The sequence below is a fragment of the Apodemus sylvaticus genome, chromosome X (genome assembly GCF_947179515.1).
Source record: "Apodemus sylvaticus chromosome X, mApoSyl1.1, whole genome shotgun sequence".
NCBI lineage: Eukaryota > Metazoa > Chordata > Mammalia > Rodentia > Muridae > Apodemus > Apodemus sylvaticus.
In genome coordinates this window covers 109,054,142-109,082,137 of record NC_067495.1, presented here as the reverse complement: position 1 = coordinate 109,082,137, position 27,996 = coordinate 109,054,142, and the positions used below count along the sequence as shown (strand labels likewise).

The following is a 27,996-nucleotide window of genomic DNA, read 5'->3' as shown; positions in this document are numbered from 1 at the left end:
CAATCTGAGGCTAAAGACATGGCCCAGGGGCTAAGAGAATTTGCTGCTCTTGTAGAGGACACATGTTTGGTTCCTAGCTCCCAGCTCACAACTGCTTGTTAAATCCAGTTTCAGGGGATTCTATGCACTCATTTGGCCTTCACAGGTACCTGCAGAATGTGTTAACATAAACCCATGAAGCCACACACATAATAAAAATATACAAAATGCCATAGATGACATTTATCATGTTGACCATAAAAACCATATATGTCCAAAGTGCAGATTAGACAAAATATGGTGACATATTGGGGTGCCCAGGTCTGAAAACAAATCTTTATTCATATTCCATATACACATATGTATGGACACACACAAAGACATGCATATGTACAGTCACACATACATACAATCTGAATCTCAGTTTTGCTTTTTGGGATTTTTTTGATGCTAAGGCTGTGAGGGTTTTGTTTGTTTGTTTTATTTTGTTTTGTTTTGAGACAGGGTTTCTATGTGTAGCTAGAGCTGTCCTCAAAGTTGACCGATGGACAAGGCAGGCCTTAAACTTAGAGAGATCTGCCTGCCTCTGACCCCCAAGTGCTGGAATTAAAGGTGTGTGCCATAGCTGCCTGGCAGGTTTGCTTTTTTGTTGTTTTTTTCCTTCTTTCTTTTCTTTTTCTGTTCCTCCCTCCCTCCTTCCCTCCCTCCCGAGGGTGGCCTTGAACTCACAGATATTTGTCTGGCCCCATTTCGTGAGTGCTGGGATGATAGGCATATGCCACCATGCACAGTGGACTGCTGAGTTTGGAAACCAAGGCTATGAATATGTTGGTCATGCCTTTTGCCATTAAGGGCATGACTTTTGCCCAGCAGCAGTCTTGTGCAGTATTTGGGGGCATCTGTTCTCCGAATGGATCTGTCAACCGAGGTCAGCTACGGATATTCCACTTGTGGTGTCCTTATCAGAATCTGAAAAGTTTCAGATGGTCCTGTAACCAGCTTCTAACCTTGCTTCTGGAAGTATGCCTGGTGACACTCACTGTGTCAATGCCAAAAATAAATATGAAAGTAGAAGGGGGTGAGATCGGAAGAAGATGGAGATCAAGTAGGAAAGGGAGAGGGACCAGACAGGAATGTCCATAGGAATATGTTCAAAATCCCTCACATATATAGACACACATGTATGTATGTATATGAAAAGGTCACAAGGTAACACATTATCATGTGTAATTACTATATGCTAATAAAAGCACGAACAAAAATAAAACTAAAGTTTCAGAGTTTGGATTTTTTCCTTAGGGATGCCCAAACTGCATGATACTATGAAGACCACATTGGAAACGGAAATGTAAAAGGGTCTGACCCCATTCACACAGCTACTGAGTGGGAAGGCTTGCAAAGGAACCCAGAACTTTCTCATGGGGCATATTTTCATCTCTGAGTGTAGCAAAACCATCTCTAAGAACAGGAGCAGCAATGGACAGTGTTGATAATCTTACACCACTTCTGCCAAGACAGTACTGGCTCTAAGGCACCTAAGGTGACAAAAGCAGTTTTCAGATATAGAACACTGGAGAGTCAGAACTGAAGGTTAGCTTCTTTTTTTCCCATTGGAAGCCAAGGTACTTGAGAATAAACAGATACTGACATACTTATGTTTCAAAAGAAATTGTAATGTTCTGCTTTCTCAGTGATAAAGATAAATTGGAAGCCAAAAGTTCTACCCTATAAACAAGGTCCCCACTCTGTGACTGACCTTTACTTTCACACATAGATGGAGATATTAAATGAAAAAGATAAAACCTGGGCAATTGCCCCCCCCCAACCCCTTCTTGTCATCAAACAGTCAAATAACCAAATTCATTACTAATACCTTTATTCTGTAGAGATTATCTTTGGAAATCTTGATACAAAACCAAACTAGTCTCTTACCAGAGTACAATTCCATCCCCAACTGCTTTGAACAGGTCATCAGTATTTGGGTTCATGGGTATGACGTGTCTGCAATCGGGATCATTTTCCAAAGCTTTGTTTATCCAGTTAACAAATGCATATTTTTCTTCCTCTAAAATTATATGAAGTAAGCAAGAAATCAGTTCATGCTTTCTGTCAATCATTTGGTTCCCAAACCCTATGCTTGCTGCATAGTGCTGCTGAGAGAGAATGCTTACAAATGAGTGGTCATCCTCTTTGAATACTCAGTGACGCAGAAGCAACACAGTGGCCAGTAGGGATTAACTAATACGTTAGTAAGTAGAAACAAAAGAACAGGTTAACCGATCTTTAGGGAAGTTACATAATATACAGCATGCGCCTGCTGAGTGAACTGTACTAACCCAGGTACACCCATGTCGTGTGATTACCTGAGTACGAATGCTGTGTCCCTTCACTGGACAGCTCCGAAGTTCCTCCCAGAGCACAAATCCCTTCTTTCCTGTTGATGGCTTTGCGGAAGGTTTTTGCAATGTCACTGCTCTTTACCTCTTGGAAAATCTATCAATTAAAACAAGGTTGTTGACTCACAATTTTCAATCGGGCGCACGAACAAGCACATGGAACCCCGTTTTACCTGTCCATCACCTATAGTGTTCTCCACAGGCAGTGAGTGTTAAGAGAAAAACTGGCTTGGGTTTTTGCAACACTACAGCACTGTTACTAAAGAGGAAGCGACAGTTTCACACACTCGCCAAACATATTCAGTGCTGCATGCATTGAATGCACTTTTAAGTTAAAAAAAAGTGGAGATCAAAGGCACAGACGATTCATTTCCCATGGTGAAGCATAGCTCTGCTCTTTTCTTAGAGAGAAGAGGATGACGGATAGCCCCTTCTTTAACCACAATTCTTACCTACAGACAAATTTATGACTCGACCAAAATTCTATTTTGTGGTATAATGTGGTAGCTAAGAGGTCACTCAATAAAAAGCAACAGAGTAATAAAGGACAAAAGTATTATCCTGACAGCATTGATGATTCTCAAGGAGAGTAAGTATGAAATAGGCAGTATTGTTAATACTGCAGTCTGCTGCTCTAATGTGGCAGACCCAAAAAACTAGTCTAAAAAGTAAGAAAGAATGTAGACAACCAAGCCAGGATGCATTTGCTACACAGTGGCACAGGCGGGCACATTTGTAATCATAGAACCCAGGAGAGACAGAGGCAGCAGGATCCATACAAGTTTGGGCCCAGTTGGGCCTACATAGGTTCCTGGTTGCTAGGGTTACATAGAAAAGTTTTACCACAAGAAGGAGGGGATGGGGAGTAATGACTACAAAGAAGAGCTTGAAGCAGGATTGCAAGTCTATGGCCACCTTGGAGAACACAGTGAGACCTTGTTTAAAAGTCAAAAAATTAAAAATGTGAAATTGGACTAGGCAGAAGGGGTGCACAATCTTTAATCTCTGGAGACAGAGCCAGGCTGATCTCTGAATTCTAGGTCAGCCTGGCCTACAGTGAGTTCTAAGGACAGCCAGGGCTGTTACACAGAGAAACGCTGTCTCAAAAAACAAACAACAAACAAAGTGAAATTAAGAGCTGTGAAGGCAGAGCAGGGGCAGAGCTCTTGCCTTGTCCACGCAAGCGCCAGGGTTTTAACCTCAGCTATGTGAAGAAGGAGACAGAAGAGGAAGCACACCGATAAAGTGCGCTTTAATGATTGTCCTATTTGGGCATTTGAGTTCAGCTCCTCTTCCCACTGCAGAACTTAGATAATGTGTTAACATTTTAAAATAAATTTTCGCTTTTTAGAAAAGATTCATGTGCATTGGTGTTTTGTCTGCATGCATGTCTGTGAAGGTGCCAGATCTCCTTACAACTGGAGCTACAGATGGTTGTAAGCTGCCATATGGGTGTGTGGGAATTGAACCCCGGGTCCTTTGGAAGAACAGACAGTGCCGTTAACCACTGAGCCATCTCTCCAGAACCACAAGTTAAACAGGGTAGAAGAATGTAAGCTTTATAAACTGGTTTAAATAATGTGAATGAATGAGCATCCTTGAAATTTGTCTCTATACTTCTGAGATTCCCAAATTTGTCTCCTTCCAAAATGTCCACCCCACCCCACCCCCCATTTATAATATGCATGCTTCGATTTATCACTGCCAACTAGGAATAAGTCTGGCAATTTGCTAAGCATTCTTTTACGAGAAATTGAATGTACTATTGTTATCGGAGGGGCTCACACATGGGGGGGGGTCAGAGAACAGTTCTGAGGAAGCTGTTTCTCTTCTTCCACCTTCATATGCACTCTGGCAATCAAACTCAGGTCAGCAGGCTTGCTAAGCAAATGTTTTACCCACTGAACCATCCTTCAGGGTCACAAAACTTTTGCTAAACGTCTTTAGAACCTCCCTTTAAGTGGAACCATAAACAAAAGAATTGCTGAACAGAACATAAGCCATGTCATAGGATTTTAGTGCTGCTGACTCATAGACAGTGTCATTCTCCTCCCAGTAGAGGAGGTCACCTTTAGTTGAAGTTCACAAAGTAGAGTAGTGAGTGCAGACTGGAACAGTCTAGCCCATGCAATACCAAGCAAGCTCCAAGCAAAGCCCTTTTGTAATTAATCTACTAAGAGAAAGGGACTTTTTTTGCTGTTGGTTTGTTATATGTAACTGCCTCTGCCTTCCCCCTTCCCAAGAGCTGGGATTATATATGTGCAACCCAACACAGGAAAAGGGGGACTTTCTGTAATGGACATTGTTATTGATTATTGCAGTCATAGTATGCCATTACCATTCTCAAATCCCAACTTTGGCTCCAGAAACTTTTTTTGTTTGGGAAAATACTGTGCAATTAGCTTTTAAAAATCAAGTTCCCTCTAGTTTTTTTTTTTGTTTGTTTGTTTTTTGCAGGTGTGTATGTGTATGTTAGTTTTTGAAATGAGGTTTCTTTGTGTACCTGTCACTATTCTGGAATTCATTCTGTAGGCCAGGCTAGCCTGGAACTCAGAGATCGCCTGTCTGCTTTGTGAGTACTGGGCCTAAATGTGTGTGCCACCACGTACAGCTGCTTCCTCTAGTTTTAATGGTGTGTCCTCAAAAGTTGAAATTTTAAGCTATAGCTATAATGAGTCGGTCTCAAAAACAAAAATGAAACAAACAAAAAAAAAATAGGGCATGGTGGCTCACATTCATAATCCCTGCACTCAGGAGATTAAAGCAGGAGGATTGCCAGGAATTCAAAGTCTGCTTGATTTACAGATAGAGATCCTGGCTCAAATAAGACAAAATGGAGAAGAGAAAAAAAAAGAGTATCTCCTCAGTAAAAAGTTAATCTTTGTAATTGTGAACTCCACTCCATTTTGTTAAAAAGAAAGAAAGGAAAGAAGGAAGGAAGGAAGGAAGGAAGGAAGGAAGGAAGGAAGGAAGGAAGGAAGGAAGGAAGAAAAGAAAAAAATCGTGGAGTTGGACAGGTGTGCACTTCCTCATACCAAGCATTGCAGTCACCACTGACCAGCCCAAACCTGTTAGAGCTGCTTCAGAGGAACATGGGAAGAGCTGGTGTTCTTGTTCTGTGGGCATTTACTTATGCATCACACTCTTCTAACAAATTAAGTTGTTTCAACGATCATGAGTCTAGCTGAATGGTAAATTCACTATATGTGTATGTCTATACACACACATATACACATACATATATATGTATACATATATATGCAGAGCAGAATGCCATGAAAATATATTTGTGGTAAATATCATACCTCTTTCATAAATATGGAAAACAGTGCTTGAGAATGATGTGGAAAATCTAATTAAATGTGTTAAGTGCCTTTTTCTGTGCACAGAGTCCATGTTTACCACTGAGTTATATTCCCAATTCTGCCTTTGAAACGTTTCTAAACACATTTCAGCCAACCTTAAAATTTTGTTCCATAACATTTTATCCTTTCTCTTAGTTTAAAACTTTTTTCTATCCTTTTTGAAAACAAGATTCATTATGTAGTGTTCTGCCTGCATGTATGCATACATGCCAGAAGAGGGCACCAGATCTCATTATAACTATTTTCCTTGAGAGAGAGAGAGAGAGAGAGAGAGAGAGAGAGAGAGAGAGAGAGACAGACAGACAGACAGACAGACAGAGAGAGAGAGAGAGAGAGAGAGAGAGAGAGAGAGAGCATTGAAAATTCATCCACCAGAGGCAACTAACTTGGAGGGTCCCAGAGTCTGAATCACCAACCAAAGAGCAAGCACAGGCTAGACCTAGGCTCCTCTGTAAGTATGTAGCAGATGAGGCGCTTGGTCTTTCTAGGGTTCCCCCAACAGCTGAAACAGAGGCTGGCTGTCCATGAGGTCAGCCATGAGCTGCCTGTCTATCTTTGGGTCCTGCACCCCTAAAATGATAGCCTTGTCTGGTCTCAGTGGGAGAGGATGCTCTCAGTCCTACAGCGACTTTATATGTGGGGGAGGAGGTGGAGGGTGGAGAGGTGGGTGCGTGGTGGGGAGAGCATGTGGGGGTGGTATTTAATACAGAGAGGGGCTTCAGGGAAGTTGAAATGGGGAAGAACTTGTCTGCGGGGTACTGGGAAGAAAGGAAGGGTTGATATTCGGTTATAAAGCAAGTTAATAAATTTAACACTCTTAAGAAAAAGAAAATTGATACATCAGATTGGTTCATTCTATGAAAGTCTGTATTTTTCTTTCTACTCAGGGAAGACATTACTGGATTGGATGACAAAACCTTTGGAGTAGAGGCTTTGGCTTAATAGGCATCTCGGAAACCAGAGCCAGCACAAGGCTGTGCTAGGTTACCCAGTGGATTTTTTTTAAGGCTCAGTTGTGATCCTAATGAGTGCTCTGTGTTATGCTGTTTTCCCTCCTCGAGGACAAAGTTGTTTTTATCATCTGGAGACAATTTCCTTGTGCCCTAAGCTCTGAAGGCAATAGCCACTCTCATTGTATGCATCTTTTTTAGTTTCTTTGGTGGCATCTGTGGCTCTTCCTTTCCTAAGCCTCGATGACTTTCTCTCAAAAGCTTCAGCAGGCACTTAAGATCTTTTGACCCCAAAGTGAGTCCTGCCCAGGCTAAGCAGCCAACACCGAGCAGTGCAGAGGCATATGACTTCAGAAGGAAAGATTTCAGAAAGAATTTGCAGAAAATATCGACTGCTTCCAGTATGAGGCTTGCTTCCAACATAGCCGGTTTGAATTTTTCCTTCTTATGGAAATTGTTGCTGGCCTCAACTTGGAAAAGAGCATGGGTGCATTTATTTTAAATAGGAGAAAATCAGAGAGAGAGAGAGAGAGAGAGAGAGAGAGAGAGAGAGAGAGAGAGAGAGAGGTAAGGGGCCAAGGGTCTACAGTAGCCACAAGCTGAGAGCAAGACAATTCATTGCATCATTGAGGTTTGTCCAGCCTAGGTAACTTGATGAGACCCTGTCTCAAAGGAATCAATCAACAAAAATAGCAATAATTATTTAAACCACTAGGAGCTATGGAACATTTACTCTGTGCCTATCATTGTTCTTCTAAGTACTTAGCTATTTTGAAAAGATTAATCCTGTGGATTGATTTTTTTCTTTTTCTTTTTTCTTTTCTTTTCTTTTTTTTTTTTTTTGGATTTTGTTTTTTTTGAGACAGGGTTTCTCTGTGTAGCCCTGGCTGTCCTGAAACTCACTCTGTAGACCAGGCTGGCCTCGAACTCAGAAATCCTCCTGCCTCTGCCTCCCAGAGTGCTGGGATTACAGGCGTGCGCCACCACCGCCTGGCATGTGGGCTGATTTTATTAGCAAAAAGTTAGACCTATTACCACTATGTAAAAGCAAGTTTATCATTGTGAAAACAAGAAATTAATGTAATCACCTCCGTTTAAAAATATATTGCCCCACCGGCCTTTCACAATCAAAGAAAAGAATTGTGTTACTTTGTAAGTATAAACCCCAGTGTTCTGTGTATATGGTTCAGTGGTAGAGCATTTATTTAGCATATGCAAGACCCCTAATGTTTTAGACATAGCACAAGAAAAGTCAAAATAGAAAAAAAAGGTCAACATTTAAAAAGCCCAGTAGCACAGCATGACAGCAGATGCCTTTCATCCTAGCACTTGGGAGGCAGAGGCAAGCAGATCTCTGTGAATGTGAGGCCAGCCTGATCTACAGAGAGAATTCCAGGGGAGCCTGAGTTCTTACACAGAGGAAAGCTGCTTCAAAAAACTAAACATAAATAAGTAAGGCTAGTAACTTCAGGTTGAGATACTCAAAACAAAAGCAATTATTAATTAAAGCCCTGGCTTTGGAGTTTTTTTTGTTTTGTTTTGTTTTGTTTTGTTTTTTTTTTTTTACCATATTTGGAGCTTCTTCTGCCCTTCATCTATACTTGAAAATGAATAGAAACAATCTTCTTTGTAGCTTAGTTTATACTGAATAGTGTTTTAAACTCCAATTCACAAAAAACTCCAAAAAACAAAAAACAAAAAAACAAAACAAAACAAAAAACAAACCACCAAACCAAGCATGTGAGAACATGCTTCTTTTTCTTTCCTTATGCTAATAGCCAGCAAGAGTTGCAGTCTCTGGTTCTTGTGTAGTTCAGCCATGGTTCAATTTTCTTTGAGAACTTGCAAAAAGTGTTTAATCAGCAGCAAAGCACATGAGAGTGGACAGCCATTTCAATGTCCCCCTTTCTTCTTCTTCTTTCTTCTTCTTCTTCTTCTTCTTCTTCTTCTTCTTCTTCTTCTTCTTCTTCTTCTTCTTCTTCTTCTTCTTCTTCTTCTTCTTCTTCTTCTTCTTCTCCTTCTTCCTCCTCCTCCTCCTCCTTCTTTTTTTTTTTGTTTTTGTTTTTTTGAGACAGGGTTTCTCCGTGTAGCCCTGGCTGTCCTGGAACTCAACTCTGTAGACCAGGCTGGCCTCGAACTCAGAAATCTGCCTGCCTCTGCCTCCCAACTGCTGGGATTAAAGGCATGTACCACCACTGCCCGACATCCCTCTTTCTTCTAACAGTCATGGCCACAGTATTAGTATATTTTTATGTGGATCACTTTAATATCATAGGGATGTCCTTGGAGACCAGAAGAGGGCAATGGACATCCTAGAACGGGAGTCACAGATTGTTTGGGTGCTGGGAATCAAGGCTGGGACTTCTGGAGGTGCAGCCCATGCTGCTGAGCCATTTCTCTAGTGTCTTGATTAGCAGAGGACCAACTAGAAAAGGCTTATTACCCGCTAGACAATGCTGGTCAACTCACTTTCCTTTTCCATACATGCCTGTTTCATGTTGAAGCAAGGCACAGTGATCACATTTTTAATTGCAGCACATGAGGCAGAGGCAGGGCTACTTCTGTGAGTTGGAGGACAGCCTGGTCAACACAGTCAGTTCCAGGACAGCCAGGACTACAGAGACAGATGCTGTCTCAAACACGAGAGTGGAAATTCTTCTAAATAGTACTTTGACTTTAAATGTCCTCCTTAATTTTCTAATATATATATATATATATGTATATATATATATATATCCTTCTTTTGTTTGTTTTATTTATTTATGGATTTGACTGCTGTCTTCCTGTATATCTGCATGACAGAAGAGGGTATCAGATCCCAATGGATGGTTCTGAGTCACCATATGGGTGCTGAGAAATGAACTTAGGACCTGTAGAATAACTAGTGATCTTAACCATTGTATCAACTCTTCAGCCCCTCCTTACTCTTTTATTATAGAAAAATCATACAGTTTGCCCAAATTATTGTGTCTCTACTTTAAAGTCCATACTAAGTCAACATTACCTTACAAAAACCACTAAATGATGTGTGCAAATGGCAGTCTTTAAAAAAATACAAAATTTAAAGTTTTCTCATGAATATTTTCTTTGTAGACAAGTTTATAATGTTGTCCTCAACATTATCAGTTAGACTGCAGATTATAATGACTCACGCTGCTTCTTTCTAGTCGTTAACAAATTGTCAGCTATAAGTTACATGAAAAGCACCTAACCACAGTTCACGACTGCTCTGACCTGCGTGAAATTTACAGTGACACATGCAGAGTACATACAGAGACATGCAAATGCTGACACCACAAATCATTTGTAACTTACTATTGAACACAGAATTCAAAGCAAATGCTTTGGCCATAACTAGAGACAAAATGATGGGAGAAAGTCAGTTTTTCACAAGGAAAATGGCAAGAATTGTGTGTGTATAATAATGGCACACATCTGTAATTTTCAGTAATGACAACTCATCCCCCACATCTGAAAGGTCTACTTGGTTTTAAGAAATCATATACATATACATATGCATAAACATATACATACATATATACACACACATATACATATATATTTGGTGTTTTGCCTGCATGTATGTCTGCTGCATGAGAATGTAGATTCTGTCGTTACAGCCCATTGTGAGCTGCCATGTGGGTGTTGGTAGTTGAACTTAGGTCCTCTGGAAGAGCAGTCTGCTCTTGGCCCACAGTGCCATCTCTCTAGCCTTATGTAGTCTATTTGTTTCGTGACCATATGGTGTGTTCTTTGCATTAGTTCTACTCAGAGGGAACATATCTGAATTTCAGTTGTCATAATGAGTCATGGTAACTGAAGAGAGCATATGCCATAATAGCAGATATGCTGGTGCCAAGATGGAGTATGGAAAAGGAGGACAGGCATGCTGGGAACTTGGTGACAAATATGAAACACGAATTCTTAGTTTGCAATATATTGAAAACAATGCGTGGCAAGATCGATTCAAATTCAGGCTTAAAATAATCACAAATAGTCAGGCAGTATATCATGCTCCTGCAATCCCAGCACTGGGGATGCTGAAGCAGGAAGAAATCATAAACTGGAAGCCAGTCTGGTCATCTTAAAAACCAAGGTAATCAATAAATAATAACATCCATAAAATCTTAAAGTAGGCTGAATATAACATTGTACATGCCTTTCACCCTCGGCTCTCTGAAGGCTGAGGCAGGCTGACCATGACTTTAAAGTCAGACTGTCAAAAAACAAGATAAACTAAACAAATCCCAACACAAAAACAAAACCCCAAACATGCATGTGTCTTATCTGAGGCAGGGTCTCTCTTTGCAGTAATGGCTGCTCTGCCTTGATGAAAGGTATATACCACCATGTCTGCCTTTAGGGCATTCTTTTTGATTATTTTTTTTTCCCCTGTGAGACAGGGCTTCACTGTACAGCTTTTGCCGTCCTAGAATTAGCTCTGTAGGCCACGCTGGCCTTGAATACATAGATATCTACTTGTCTCTGTCTCCTAAATTCTGGGATTAAAGGCATACGCCACCAGTACCCTGGTTTATAGGCTGTACTCCACTCATGTGCAGTGCTCAGGGAAGCCAGAAGTGGGTGCCATTCATTTCCTGTGCAACTAGAATCACAACCCTCCATTTGAATTGAACCTAGGTACTGTGGAGGATCAGCTAGTACTCTTAAATGTTAAGCTATCTTTGCAACCCCGTAAGGGTGTTCTTAAGTGAGAGAAGAAGCAACAGCAATTTAAAACGTCATCATGCAATAATTTCTTAACAAATCTAGACTGAAAATTTATAATTCACTACAATCTTGGCTATAATCCAAGCAGCTAAGATAGTTATGTATTGATGAAGAACCACATGCCTGACACACATGCTACAGGAACTGAACTAAATGCTTACAGAGGAGAAGAAGTGTTATGAAATCAGCCACAAACCTTGAAGAATATTTGATGACACTAGACAAGAAAACAAAATTGTAAATGCCTCTCCGGATAGACTGAAAAGATTTTCTTCTAGCTTTTAATTATCAATATGATCACCCTGGGGAAAATGTGATGTTTAAATATCACTGTTACAAGGGGGAGATAACATCTTTTAATCAAAAACTTCAGCTCAGGAAACCTCTAAGACTGAGTCATATGATATCAGTAAACTTGAGTAGCATGATATTCTATATGAGGAGAGAAAGAATTCCTCAAAGCTGTTATTTAGCTTGTTTTGCTCAATGTACCTTTTTTTAAAGATATTTTGTTAAATATTCTAATAGCCGAAGAACTTAAATTTAGTAATCAGAATAACAAAAATGTTACAAGGTACCAGAGTATGATATATTTAACCATTCAATACAATGGTATTCATATTTTATACTTCCCATTATACAATGGAACAACAATGACTTTTAATAATCACAGATTTTTGACATACTTACATAAACAAATTCATTAAAGCTTATCTTCCCATCTTTATTTCTGTCACCATCCAGCATGAGTTTTTGAATAATTTCTCTCACTTTATATCCGGGCAATGGCATATTAGCTTCTTTGAAAAGCTCATGAAGTTCATAGTCACAAATGAATCCATTGCTGTTGAGATCTTTGTGAAAAGGAAGGAAAAATAAAAAGCCAAAGAAACAAACAAAAAGATAAAACAGAAAAAAGATTAGAAATAAATTTGTAAGAATATCATCACTTTACATGCTGGCCTAATTACAATCTGTTTTAATCCTTTGGAATCTAAGGATGTGTGGAAGAGGAATGTGTATTTTAACTGAGTGGGTAGTATTTTGTTTATATTATGTATCTTGTATTTTTAAAAATGTTTATAAAGCTTTATTTAAAAACAGCATCCCTGATTATAAGATACTATACATTCTAGTTTATAGAGCTATTATTAAATCATAGAAACAAGAGGAGTCTTAGAAACAATACTTTATACACTAACAAACTTTGTCATGGTGTAACCTAGTTTCTACTACCTCTCTGCAGGATGTAGGATGTGGGATTTCTATGTATATGCTTTTCTTTTTGTAAAACTGGTTTTATGATTTTGCATGGATTTTTATCTCAAATCACTTCTGACCTGGAGTAACACAGCCTTGAGGGCCAGTTTTTTTGCGTTAATGTAAACACTTGTTAATCTAACACAAATATAGAATTCAAGAGAATAATGAAATAAAACGCAGACATTAAAAATGATTCATTCTATAAATGATTTTCTTATGTATAGGCTACTGCAGCTTAGGTATATTAAAATGTAAAGGAAGAAATAATCTACAAATAAGCAAATGACCCAAGATGACCGTGATGGAAATGTTTTGATTAGGGAATTTACTTAAAAGTTCTGCCAAGGCAGGGATAGGTGGTGCACACCTTTAGTCCCAGCACCAGGGCTTTCTGCATGCTAAGTACAAGCTCTATTACTGGAGCCCAGGCTCTAGAGTCAAATGCTCTAAAATACCGTGCAAACGAATTCTCAGACATTAGCTGGAGGAAGATGCTCTATTCCTAGATGAGCATTTTCAAAACAAAACTAAGCAGTGAAGACCAAAAAATTCAGAAACAGCACCCAAAAAAGACAAACTGTCAGGTCGTCAGGAAACCAAAACATGACGGAAATAACTCTCAAATAACATTTAATCTCACTCCCTTTGTTCTAATCCTGTCCCCACCCAGCAACCATCTGATCTGTAATTTGGTTTTCTAAGTGACCACAGCCCTCTGTCAGAGACACTAAGCTGGACCCAAATAAAAGAAGAAAATAAATAATCAGTTAGAACCCTTGGGTCTTACTTTATCCAATAGTTTTCAATTTTTGTACAACTTTTGAACTCTTGAGGATATTTATCCTAAACATTTTTAGTGTTTAGAATGTGTATCATCGCCAGGCAGTGGTGGTGCAGGCCTTTAATCCCAGCACTTGGGAAGCAGAGGTAGGCGGATCTCTGAGTTCAAGGCTAGCCTGGTCTCACTACACAGAGAAACCCTGTCTCGAAAACTACCAAACCAACCAACCAAACAAACAAACAAAAAAACAAAAAAGAAAGAAAGAAAAAAAGAATGTGTATCATCTAGTCAGGCAATGGTACACACCTTTAGCTCCAAAACTCAGGAGACAGAGGCAGTTAGATCTCTGTGGTTGAGGCCCGTCTGGTCTACAGAGTGTTCGTTCCAGGTTGGCCAGAGGTTATACAGAGAAACCAAGTCATAAAAAAAGGGGGGGGGAGGAGTTGGGTGAGGGAGAGAAAGTGTGTATCACTGCATCGCCTTTCTTTTATAAGCTCTACTTGGATACCTTCTTATATTTTCTCAACAGATATGATTATTTACATTGTGGTATTTTGGTGCTAGTATTAGCAAATCACAAGGAGCCTTTCTTAGGCCAGGACTGGAAGAGAACAATTTCAATGTCTTTAAGGAGGCAGGGAGAGCCAGAGGAATGGCAGCAGCTAACAATTAAGTTTACAAAACCTCCCAGCTGGTAAAGTCCTTACAAGGCACAAAACAGTGTGTAATTATTTTCAAAGCATTTTATGCTGATTTTAGTTCCAATCTCCAGTTTAAAAAAGCAGAAATAAAACATAGTCCATTTCAGAATCAGTGACAGCGATCTAACATGCTGGAAAGTGTGAGGCAGCACATGCTAGTTTCAGCAGAATCCATCCTACCATTAACATTATTCACTGAAAGCTAAGACCGTGTTTGATGGTGAACTTTTGCCATTCTGAATTGGATATGAACATAACATTTCAATAATATGAGCATCTAAGATACAGACCCAAATCGAAAGCAGTTTTAACTGGAAACTAAAATCGCAATCAGCAGGCACGATGGTAGCTCTTTATTTTCTCATTAAAGCTGCCAACATTCTGCAACCCATTTCTGGCTCATTCACTGCTCCCAACTATACACTGGTATGAGGCGGAAGAGTCTTTGTATTTGGGAGACTCGTCTCTTATGCCATCACATTCTCTATTGACTGATTAAAATTATAAATGATTTACATACAGCTTATATTATCCACAATAGTCATGATGCTTCTTCGAGCATTGTAGTTCTGAAAACATGATTATTATGGGTACACTAGCATGCCACAGGGGAACAAGGAAGGCTACCTAGGTGCCAAACCAAGTGCTTGCACAAAACTAATGATCTAACATGTAACAAATATACCAAGTTTATTTAAAAACAAACACTGAAAAAACAATAGACTTGAAAAAATCACTAGGAGGCACTCAAGAGTGTACTAGACAGAATCATCTTTCACTCTGGCTGCTGAATTCATAAAAAACAAACCAACTGTTGGTTACAAGGAATTCACTCTCCATCTGTGTCTCTCTGTGTTTCAGATGACACATGTAGAGTCACATCTGCGTTTTGTTTTAAAGGAAATCTTATTATTCTCTTTTTACCAAGTATTATTTTAAATGCCAGTTACCTCCTTCAACACCCTCCCCTAAGTAACCTCAAAGTAAATAAACTTATGTTCCTGCCATGTTCCTGCAGAAGTTTGAATCACACCAAGAATGCATATCCTTAAAAGGAAATGTTTTCCCTCCCCTTGCATCCTGTTATTTAAGCTATTTTAAGTCCTTGTCTGGAGAAGGCTGAGCCAGAATTCAAGTGGTTTTGATTTTGGCTGCTGTTTTACACTGCCTTGCTTAGGTGGTATGCAGTGTAACCCATCCCTTCAAAAGCCTCTTTTAAGGTGCTACTTTGGGTTATAAATCTGACAATAAGAAAAATGTGGATTTCCTTTGACCCTCAGGGAGTGTGTGTGTGTGTGTGTTGCTTTAACTCTTCGTGAATCTGTCTAAATATGGTGTTTTTCTAGAAAAGAGGTTGCAACTCTGTGCCCTCATATGTAATACATATATGGGGTCTACATTAACCCATTGTGGACTGTGTTCCCTACAATTAAAAGAAATCCAGTGGAGGCATACAATAATTTGAAAAGGATGGGATTTGCAAAGTTCAGTTTCACTTAACCAATTTATTCTAAAAACTTTTTCAATAAAATTTTGATAAAGTTAAGTGTGTAATAATGGATTTATACAAACACATGAATGCCTATAAAAATTCACAAAATCACTGATTTAAAGACTTGACCAGGGCCTGGAGAGATGGTTCAGTATTTAAGAGTACTTGTTGCTCTTGCAGAGAAAGAATTCAGTCTTACTTCCCAGCACCCATCTAGTAGCTTGCAACCGTTTAGAACTTTTGTTCCAAGGAATTTAACATCCCTTTCTGACCTCTGAAGGTACCAGACACATATGTGGCACACAGACACACATGCAGGAAAAACACACAAAATTAATAAATCCAAAAATATTTTTTGTAACACAACTGGCCAAAAGTTTTTTTATGGGAACATAGATTTTACATATTACACCCTAAGATCTAAGTAGGAAAGCCAAGAATTCATTAGGTATTAAAGTGTGAAAACTTAGCTGGATAGTGTTTCTGGGCACCTTTAAACCCAGCACTCAGCATGCAGTGGCAGGCCAATCTCTGAGTTCTGGCCAGTCTGATCTACAGAGCAAGTTCCAGGATGGTCACAGCTACCCAGAGAAGCCCTGTCTTTGGGGGGAAAAGCCAAGGAAAGGCTGCTACTAAAAAATCTTCAAATGTGTATCTAACCCTGTGGCTCAGCTTCTACTTCTTGAGGTAGCTTAGTTCAACAAACAAAAGTGGATATTTAATGAGTCCCAGTAAAGTGTAGTCTAGAGCTTAATAAATACTCCTCTATATTGCAGATTCAGGAGTGGAGTTCACCTAGATTTGAACACTGGACCAGTCTAGAGGGCCAGGACTGGGTATTCAGAAAGGTTATAATCTTTTCCTGTGTGTTTCCAGCACTTCGCCTATAGTTTCCTCCCTGCTGCTACTCTCTTCTTTCTAAACATACTGACATCCACAAATACCCAGATGTGTGCGATCCTCACTTCTCACCCAGGTCCTCATACAAATTTCCAGTGTCAGTACATGGCCTTCCGGCTATCCCCAAAGATCCATTTCTAATATTGTGTAGAAAATGAACCACACACCACTGTGAAAGAGCACTAGTTAATTTATTTTTCAGTTGAGATACAGTATTTATTTACTTATTTAGTGTTATGAGACAGAGCCGAAAGTCTTGTACTTGTTAAGTAGCTAAGGTTAGCCTTGAATTCCTCTTCTTCTTGTCTCTACGTCTAAATTTTTCAATTTCTGGCAGATATCAACATGAACATGCCCAGCTTTATTCATTAATCTGCATGTTCATTCATTTGTGTTGGTTTGGGTCTAGAAATACACACACGCATACACACACATATGTGCCCACCCGTGTGTGTATGTATGTGTGTGTTTGTAGGAATGCCCAGTTCCATCTATATACTAACCAAACACTTCCACTAGCCTCGTAGCTCTTATAGTTTTCTATTTTAAGATATAATTAAACAAATGTGCAGTGTTGTAGTTTTATTTAACACTGAAAGTAGACTGGACTAAACTGCCATTTTTTTGTGGCATTGTGATGTGGTTTCTATATACCAGAGAATATCAAGTAATTGGAAACAGTTCCATTTTCTGGACTGAGAGAAATATGGCACAGCTAAAATCACCACAACCAAAATGCCTTGGCTTCATTTGGTGGGAACCTCAAAGGAATGCACCCATACTATTCCTGGCTACTTAAGCAACCCCAGTATTCTTGTGTTTCAAAAATACTGACTTTCATGTTTACAAAAGTTTACTAGATCATGCTTTGGGGGAGAAAAAAGTCGTAATTTATTACTATTTTTTATAGATTATATCTTTGTTGTAATTATGTGTGTGTCTGTTGGGGGGCATGTACACATGTGATTGCAGCTCTCCACAGAGTTCAGAAGAGGGTGTTTGATCTGGCCTTGGGAGTTCTAGAAGGTTGTGAGCCTCCTATGTGGGTTCTGAGAATTGAACCCAGATCCCTTGCAAGAATAGCCATAAACCCTGAGTCACCTTTCCAGCTCTCCAAAGTTCTGTTTTTAAGAAAGTAGTTGCAGGACAAAAGTCAAACTGAGAGTATTTTAATTCACCCAAAATTCATTATTTGGTGGAAGTAACAATACAAAATTAAAGTCTTAGAATGTAAAAGACATCTTGTATCTGGTAAACATTCACTTTGTAAATGAATAAATAAAATGAAAACAAAATTACACACACACACTTTTTTTGAGGCAGGGTTTCTCTGTGTGTACCCCTGTGTGTCCTGAGACGCCTTAGGTAGACCAGGCTAGCCTCAAGCAGAGGTTCACCTGCCTTCCCAGTGCTAGGCCACCACCCAAAGGGGGAAAACTCTATCTGTCTATCTATCTATCTATCTATCTATCTATCCATCCATCCATCCATCCATCCATCCATCCATCCATCCATCTACCTACCTACCTATCATCTATCAATCTAGGTTATGTTTTTTTGAAACAGAGTCTAGACCATGCCGGCCTTGAACTCTCGGATATGTGCCTAATAGTGGGACTAGAGGTGTGTGCCATCACTTCTGGCTTGAAAAATATAGTCAGGCTTTCCCTATCTAGCCTTGGCTAGCCCTGCATTGTTGAGATCTTCCTGTAGCCACCCTAGTGCAAAGATTATAGACTGCAAGGATTCCTGGCAGGCTCTAATACACCTAGCTTTATTCTCTTTACAAAAAAAAAAAAAATCCATGCAGGATATCGGCATTTACATTAAAACAGAAACGTTTTGTGTTGGGGGAAGGGTAGCACTATGGATTCCACTCACCCAGAGGGAAATCCTGAGACAGTTGTTGGTATAATTAAAATAATTGCATATGATTAGAACAGGTGCAAGAAGCTAGTGAAAGAACTTTAAATCCTAATACTCAATTTATTGCTGGTAAAGAGAGTTTCAAAGCACTATTAATTGATTGAACAAAACCTGTGATTAGTCGTGATTACAGAGATTTTCTCTGCCCACTGTGATTTTGCTGAATTTCTAAGCAGATAATCAAGGCTATTATTGCTAATAGATGAGGAAAACGATTTCCATATTTTGTCACAAATGAAGTGAGACAAAGTAGTCGTCTCTGCCCTCCCTTACCATACAAAGTATGAAACCATCATCATCATCATCAGAAAATTAATTCTAGATCTTTGTTTCATGAATAAGGGATCCTTAAATTAACAAATTAGTTCCACAACACCTTTGAGGGCCGCCTGAGGGTTCTGTATCCAACACCATGGAAAAACTCCAAAGAGGTTTGTAGGAATATCCAAAGAATCGGGTGAGCTTTTCAAAGAGATTCTGAAAGATAGACTCTGCACAAGCACTTCCCACACATAGTACCCCACCCACACAGACACACTCTCCCACACAGACACCCCACGCCTGCTTTTATGTGTTTCAGTGTAATGGGCAAAAATACTCTTTAATAATTGATTCTTCACAGCAAAGACCCTTTGAGTGTGAAATTGATACTGGTAAAAGCCGAGTTCATCAAAAGACTGTATTTCCTTGATATGCAAGTAATTAAATATTTATCAAGAACCTAACAAGTGGCAACACTGCACTAGGCATTTAGAGGGGAAACAATAAAAAGAGTATTAATCAGAACAGGCAGAAATACTGGCCTCCTGAATTTTGATTGACAGGTTGTAAGGGGTTGTTTAGGGAAACCTGTGCCTGGTATGGGTTTCTTACAGTCCCACTTCTTGCCTATGCAATGCAAAGATTCATACAGCGATGGGCTTTTGTTTGTGTTGCTGTTCTGAATTTTTTCAGTAAAAACTCTAATCCAAAGGTTCTCAACCTGTGGGTTGTGACCCCTGGGGGGATGTCCAACAACCCTTTCACTGGGGGCGCATATCAGGTATCATGCATATCATATATTTACATTATGACTCATAACAGTAGCAAAATTAAATTAATGAAGTAGCAGTGAAATAATTTTATGGTTGGAGTGGACATGAGGAACTGTATAAATGGTCACAGCATTAGGAAGGTTAAGAACCACTGTTCTAATTGATCCCTCTTTACTATGTATATTTTAACCCTGTCCTCACCATGGCAATGATTAATCAATTCTCTATCATTATATCTTATCAAAGCAATTATGTTGCAAACTCATAAAAAGTACTCCAAGTCCCATCAAAGTAAGTCACATCTCATTTAATGTTAATTTAAAAGAAACAGTGACCATAAATATTTCTAAGAGGCAATCCAAGAGGTCAAGGCCTTCCTTCAGGAGGCTAGGCATAGTGATGAAGCAATGTAGCATTAGTATGCCATGGGCCCTACTCAAACACATAAAGAAACAAACCACGCCCTTCCTAACACTGAAAGATGAATGTAAACAAAAGACGTTTCTAAAACAATTATAGTAAGAACAGGTCTAAAGGGATATTGATGAAATAGAAATTATTAATAAAAAATAACACCACTTCTTATGACCAAGGACTTATTTCCTATTTTTCATCAGTTGAATATATACCTATGGACTTCCATTCTCCCAGTGCATCATATGTGCAGCAAGTTAATATACGGCTTTGTAAAATATACACAGATAAAATGATGATTCAGAACAATTTAACCTTTTCTGTCTAGCCTTATGATAGGATATGAATAGCCACTGTAGCTAGGGGGTCATTATTCTCTTCAGGGTATGCTGTTTCTATTACTGTAAATGCTGTTATAGACATTAAGATCATACATAGGGATGTAGCTCAGTTGGCGGAGAGTTTGTTTAGCATGCACAACGGCCTGGTGGTTTGAATAGGTTTGGCTCCCCTAGACTCATGTGCTTGAATACTTGGCCTATAAGGAGTGGCACTATTAAGGGGTGTGGTCTATTGGAGTAGGTGTGGCCTTGCTGGAAGGCAGGCTTCGAGGTCTTGTATGCTCAAGCTATGCTCAGCATGGTACACAGTCTCCTTCTGGTGCCTGTAGATCAAGATGTAGATTTCTCAACTACATCTCCAGCACTATGTCTGTCTGCATGCCATCCATCCTGCCATGACAATAATGGACCAAACCTGTGAACTATGAGCCCTGACAATTCAAGGTTTGTTTTTATAAGAGTTGCTGAGTTCGAGGTGTCTCTCCACAGCAATGAAAACACTAAGACAGGTGGTAATGTCTTTAATCTCAGCACTATGGAGGTGGAGAAAGGGGACTGAGAGTTTGAAGTCATTATGAGCTATTTGGAATGAATCTGGAGGCCAACCTGCTCTAAAAGAGACTGTCTCAAAAATGAATGAATGAATGAATGAATGAATGAAAAGGGAACAGAGATAGCTTTCCTTTTAAATGTTTTATTAATAATAGGATTTTAGAATCAGTTTCAGAGTAATTCTGATTTAAATAACAAACCATTATGCTCTAACTTCACTCCCTCTGGTTTAGGTTTACCTTAAGCCAGGGGGTTTCAACCTTCTTTTCTTTTCTTTTCTTTTCTTTTCTTTTCTCGTCTCGTCTCGTCTCGTCTCGTCTCGTCTCGTCTCGTCTCGTCTCGTCTCGTCTCTTCTCTTCTCTTCTCTTCTCTTCTCTTCTCTTCTCTTCTCTTCTCTTCTCTTCTCTTCTCTTCTCTTCTCTTCTCTTCTCTTCTCTTCTCTTCTCTTCTCTTCTCTTCTCTTCTCTTTCTTTCTTTCTTTCTTTCTTTCTTTCTTTCTTTCTTTCTTTCTTTCTTTCTTTCTTTTTTTTTTTTTGACAGGGTTTCTCTGTGTAGCCCTGGCTGTCCTGGAGCTCACTCTGTAGATCAGGCTGGCCTCAAACTCAGAAATCCACCTGCCTCTGCTTCCCAGAGTGCTGGGATTACAGGCGTGCGCCACCACCACCCTGTGGTTTCAACCTTTCAACCTTTCTAATGCAGAAAAGCTTTTAATGGCATTCCTCATATTTGGTGACCCCCAACTCTGAAATTATTTTTGGTGCTGTTTCATAACTGTAACTTTGCTACTGTTATGAATTGTAATGTAGATATTTTGGGAGACAGAGGTTTTATAACCACAGGTTGAGAGCCAAAGCTTAAGTACAAGCTGTGCCTTGTGAGGATTCATATCAGTAGTTAGTTCTTACTCCATTTCGCTTTAGCCTTTATGGACTTGATATTTGATAGAATGAAAACACTAAGTATTGCTTCCATAGCTACTCAATTGGAAGGCATGTGATATGATGTTAAAAGGTTCAAAACAAAACAAAACTGGGCCTGGTGGTACAGGCTTGCAACCCCAGCTACTGGGGAAGCCAAGGAAGAGGGATAGATAACAAATTCAAGACCTGGTTGGGCTATGAACTCAGCTCAAGGTTAGTGTGGGCAGTGTATGAGACTTTGTCTCACAATAAAAAGTGAAAGAAAAAGATGGTAATGTTGTTTATTGGTAGATAGTTGGTCTAGTACTGTATGCATGTATACAACAAATACACACGAAAGAAAATCAGCCATATATATTGCTTGTGTCTATAATTCCGATTTCTGGGTGAGGTTAGAGGATCACAAGTTTGTATCAGCCAGAAAGCTCAGTGAGACTGTCTCAAAATAATAATGGCTGAGGATGCAGCTCAGCTGTAGAAGACTTGCCTGCCATGCCTAAGTTTGGGTTCAATACTCTGATCCAGGGAAAAACAACGCCATTCCAATAGGCCTTTCCCTCTTTGTATGATGCTTGTTGGCAGCATGAACTGTATACACAGTGAGTTCAAGGCTTGCCTGGATACAGATTGAGACTGTTTTCTCAATAAATAAAAAGCACAGGAACAGTGAAATCTGACTAATGCTTCAGCTTTCACTCCAAACACTCCCCTCTGAAAAAACATGATATGAAAATAACACAATATTCTAATAACACAACATGTGTCATCAAATTTTCAAGTGCCACAGCAGCCCAGATTTAATGACTAGGACTCTGGGCTAAAAAATGATTGACCATAATAAATACTAGATACTATTAAAGTATTTTTAAAATTTAAAAGTTTTTATATACATATATGTATGTATATACATACATGCATATATACTGAAGGAGATGATTTTGTGAATTTGAGAGGGAATGTCAGGGACATGGAAGGAGTTGGAGGGAAAAAGGGGGAGACCGCAAATAATATAAATACTGTATTCATATAGAAAGAGTAATAAAATGTATAACTTTTATGTCTTCGTGTGTGTGTGTGTGTGTGTGTGTGCCAGAGGACAACTTGCAGAAATTAGTTCTCTCCTTCCACCAAGTGAGTTCCCAGGATTAAATTCAGATAAGAGCCATTAACTATTGAGTAATATTTGCCGGAATTAATACAGTTTTCACTATAATTTCTAAAATTTTAGCTGTCTAGTTCTGGTTTGATTTTTGGAGATAGTCTCACTATATTGCTCAAAGGCTGGTTTATGGTAAATTCTAGCAATATCACCTTAAGATCAAATAAATATGCCTTTCATCTGGTTGTGGAATAAAATACACTCACCAACTTTTGCAAAGGCCTCTTTGAGTTCATCAAGCTCATCTTTGGAAATCTGGGTGGTCGCCATCTCATCCATGTAAAGATCTTAAAGGGAAGCAAAAGGTTCACTGTTCAAAAAAGTTCATGAAGAATATGTAACATTAGCACTTGCTAAATCACAAACCCAGTAAGCTTGCAAAGTACTAAAACACTCTGAATACGTAACCATGTATGTACACCCAAATTAAAGAAAACCAACCAATGACAAGTCCTCATTCATCAAAAGCTATATAGAAAATAAAATGAATCTATCCTTTTAAGAATAAAGTTAAATGGTACAACCACTCTGGAAATCAGTCTGGTGGTTCCTCCGAAAACTGGGCACCTCACTTCCAGAAGATCCTGCTATACCACTCCTGGGCATATACCCAGAGGATTCCCCACCATGTAATAAGGATACAGGCTCTACTATGTTCATAGCAGCCCTATTTATAATTGCCAGATGCTGGAAAGAACCCAGGTATCCCTCAACAGAAGAGTGGATGCAAAAAATGTGGTATATCTACACAATGGAGTACTATTCAGCCATTAGAAACAATGAATTCATGAAATTCTTAGGCAAATGGATGGAGCTAGAGAACATCATACTAAGTGAGGTAACCCAGACTCAAAAGGTGAATCATGGTATGCACTCACTAATAAGTGGTTATTAACCTAGAAAACTGGAATACCCAAAACATAATCCACACATCAAATGAGGTACAAGAAGAAAGGAGGAGTGGCCCCTGGTTCTGGAAAGACTCAGTGAAGCGGTATTTGGCAAAACCAGAACGGGGAAGTGGGAAGGGGTGGGTGGGAGGACGGGAAGAGAAGGGGGCTTACGGGTCTTTCGGGGAGTGGGGGGGCTAGAAAAGGGGAAATCATTTGAAATGTAAATAAATTATATCGAATAAAAAAAAATTTTAAAAAAAAAGAATAAAGTTAAAATTTTTAAAAGAATTTACAGTTATCCATTGTGTGTGTGTGTGTGTGTTTGTGTTTGTGTGTGTGTGTGTCTGTTTAGTCACAGCCTGCATTTAGAAGTCAGAGGACAACCACTGGCATAGAGTCTCTGTTCAATATGTGGATCCCAGTAGTTGAACTCAGGAGGTCTCACTTGGTAGCAACTTCCCAATGATAAAATTTTAAACTACTTTCTCCTCTATATGGTTTTATGTGGAGGACCTAACATGCAATAAAGACACATGCTCCACTATGTTCATAGCAGCCTTAGTTATAATAGCCAGAAGCTGGAAAGAACCCAGATGTCCCTCAAAGGAGGAATGGATACAGAAAATGTGGTATATTTACACAATGAAATACTACTCAGCTATTAAGAATGATGAATTCATGAAATCCTTAGGCAAATGTGTAGAACTAAAAATTTCATCCTGAGTGAGGTAACCCAATCACAAAAGAACACACATAGTATGTACTCACTGATAAATGGATATTAGTCCAAAACCTCTGGATACCCAAGACAATTCACAGACCAAAGGAAGCCCAAGAAGAATGAAGACCAAAGTGTGGGTGCTTCTGTCCTTAGAAGGGAGAACAAATTACCCACGGGAGGAGATACAGAGACAAAGTGTGAAACAGAGACTGAAGGCCATCCAGACACTGCCCCACCTGGAGATTTATCCCATATACAGTCACCAAACCCAGACACTATTGTGGATGCCAAGAAGTGCTTGCTGAAAGGAGCCTGATATGGCTGTCTCCCGAAACTCCCTGCCAGAACATGACAAATACAGAGTCAGATGCTCACAGTCAACCAATGGACTAAGTGTGGGGTCCCCAATAGAGGAGTTACAGAAAGGACTGAAGAAGCTAAAGGGTTTTGCAACCTCATAGAAGGAACAACAACATCAACCAATCAGACCCCTCCCCCCAGAGCTCCCAGGGACTAAGCCACCAACCAAGGGGTACACATGGCTCCAGCTGCATATGTAGCTGGATGTAGAGGATGGCCTTTTCAGGCATCAAGGGGAAGAGAGGTCCTTGGTCCTGTGAAGACTCCATAGATGCCCCAGAGTGAGGGAATTGAGGACATGTAGGTGGGAGTGGGGTGGTTGGAGGAACACCTCTATAGAAACACGGGGATGGGGATGGGATAGGGGCTACCCAGGAAGGGGGAAACTGGGAAAAAGTATAACATTTAACATGTAAATAAAAATGTATCCAATAAAAAAACGCAAAAAAAAATTAAAATCTTAAGCTACACTAAAAGAAGATAGGAACACACCAAGGTATAATGCAAAAGTATTATATGACAGAATCATGTGTGTGTGTGTGTGTGTGTGTGTGCCATAGTGAAAGTCCAAATCACTTTGGCTAGTAATTCCTGTAAAATGTTATTGATTTCAAACATCAATCATATTGATATCTGTCAAGCACTATTTATAAAAGGGGGATAAAGAGAAACCAGTCAAAACAAATATATTTGGTTTTTATACAGATTCCACAAGTATATGTTAGCACACACTTGGGAGGCAGAGGCAGGCTGATTTCCATGAGTTCAAGGCCATTTTGTTTCATGTAAGTTCCAGGCTGATAAGGCTATTTGGTGACACATAACTTAAATAAACAAACAAGCAAACAAACAAACTGGCAAAGAAACAAATAATCTTGACTCAAAATAAAGTAGCTATTTTGTTTAAAAATCATAAACTGGGGCTGGTGAGATGGCTCAGAGGTTAAGAGCACTGACTGCTCTTCCAGAGGTCCTGAGTTCAAATCCCAGCAACCACATGGTGGCTCACAATCATCTGTAATGGGATCTGATGCCCTCTTCTGGGGTGTCTGAAGACAGCATATTAATCACATATAAAAGAAAGAAATAAAACCTTTAAAAAATCATAAAAAGATTTTTTAAAAATTAAGATGTAGCTGTAGCTATAAGTTTTATTGGAGAGTTGGGGCAAATCCTATTCTGTCAAATCTTATTAGTCACTTTGTCTGCCACTCATTAGACATCGTTTACAAACATGGGGGCTTCTTTCTATGCACTATCTTTACCTTCATTGTTTTGGATTAAAGGCACGGGCCTCCCAAGTTCTGGGACTAAAGGTGTTTGCTAGGGCTGAGCGGCACCACAACTCGAACCAGGTTATTTCAGTAAATAACAGTTTCTGGATTCATAATATGGCCAAACATTCTACAACATTAAGCTGTAGTAATAATTCTTAGTTCGTTTTACATATTGTACTAATGATATTTAACAGTGCCAATCACAAATATACTAAATTGGATTAATTCTAATTTTATTGACAAACATTTTAAGTGATCATTTTGGTTTGTTTTAAATTGGGGACTCATTCTGTAATCCTGGATGGACGGGCACTCTCTATGTAGATCTAGCTGACCTCAAACCAATGGCAATCCTCGTACCTCTATGATTCATCAAGCTGCAATGAAAGGCTCATGCCATCATGCCCAATCATGTTTTTAATGAAAAATTATTAGCCATTCAATGAATTACACACACACACACACACATATATATATATATATTGAACAGTGGCACAAAAAGACTTGGAAGTGAGAAAATCGAATCTAAACCATGTGGTTTGACCTCTATCTCTAAAGGCCCTTCCTCGTTTGGGTAGTTTGAATCCATAATTATTTAAAATAGGTCAGTCAAAAAATTTCCAAGCGATAATAAAACCATACAACTTATTTCACTCACATACTACAGATCATTTCTGTTTGTTTGTCTGTCTGTCTGTTTGTTTTTAAATCAGTTAGAAAATGTAAAGAGTTAAGCCTGCACCTAAACAACTTATGATCCTTGTTGACCTTGCTTGCTTGGAACCATCCTTATTCCAGCTGACAGGAACATACATCTTTCCGTTTTTCCGTTCCACTTCGTCCCTCTTCAACAGGCCTTTCAGCTCCCCTTTTATCCTCACACCACACTTCAAAAAATGTTTTATTGTTCTTTTTGAATTTGTGTGTGTTTGGGTATGCACATCTTGGCTACAGTGCCTGTAGAGGCCAGACGACGACATCAGTCCACTGTATCTGTAGGTACAGGCAGTTGTGACCTGCTCCCTCTTCTCCACCCCACCCCCATGGATGCCAGGAATAGAACTATGTGGTCTTCCTATAGAATTAGGACATGCTTAGATCTCACTGAAATTATTTTAATTTCTGTTCTTTCTTTATTTTTTTTTATTTTCATACAAGTTCTCCCGAAGAAACTAAAATATCCTAGATTGGCTTTTATGTGAAACAGAAAATTTCTTATCATTGCTGCCTCTGGATACTTCCTGAATGCTTGTCATGCCGAGTGATTTCTTGATGTCCCAAGGACATAGTGTATTCTTCTTGGGCATGCAATGAGAGGCCATCAATCAGTACCCTGGTCCTGCTACTTCCTAACTGTAAATCCACGAGTGAGTTTATTTCATCTCTCTGAGGCTCAGCTTCTCATCTGCAAACAGCACTAATAATACCTGTTTCCAGGGATCCTCATAAAGATTAAAGATGACGTATGTGAAAGCAAATTATAAGCTACAAAGCATTATACAGCAACTTCAAATCCTCAGTGAAAGAAAACAGGGAATAAATAACTCCATAAGTAATTGTGAGAGGCTATAAATATCAGGCATCAGCTCTCCTAAGAGTCTTTTAAAGGGGATACATGAAGAGCTGTCTCATCTCCCCTATAATTATTGGCTACAGAGTATAACAAGTCTCCCTCATATATACAAATTACAAGCCTTCAGTCAGTGTAGTTTAAGAAGGATGAGGATAAAAAAACCTGTCAGTCACAGTTTATGTATGACTCAATTTGGCTCTTTCCCAAGGCCAACCTCTAGACAGAACCTGAGGTGTAGGCAAGTGATACATTTTAAAAATTAAAAGTA

At 39.2% G+C, this 27,996-nt stretch overlaps 1 protein-coding gene across 5 annotated transcripts in view; it reads right to left on the bottom strand.

Moving 5' to 3' along the window:
- Pls3 (plastin 3) overlaps nucleotides 1-27,996 on the bottom strand; it is an 87,343-nt gene that overhangs the window by 14,682 nt on the left and 44,665 nt on the right. For all 5 annotated transcript variants that reach the window (XM_052171231.1, XM_052171233.1, XM_052171230.1 and 2 more), the window contains 4 exons: nucleotides 23,111-23,191; nucleotides 12,112-12,275; nucleotides 2,343-2,472; nucleotides 1,912-2,044 (listed from right to left, as the gene is read on the bottom strand). In XM_052171231.1, the coding sequence (XP_052027191.1) occupies nucleotides 1,912-2,044; nucleotides 2,343-2,472; nucleotides 12,112-12,275; nucleotides 23,111-23,183 (500 nt within the window). In that variant the 5' untranslated portion in view covers nucleotides 23,184-23,191. The remainder of the gene's footprint in view (nucleotides 1-1,911; nucleotides 2,045-2,342; nucleotides 2,473-12,111; nucleotides 12,276-23,110; nucleotides 23,192-27,996) is intronic.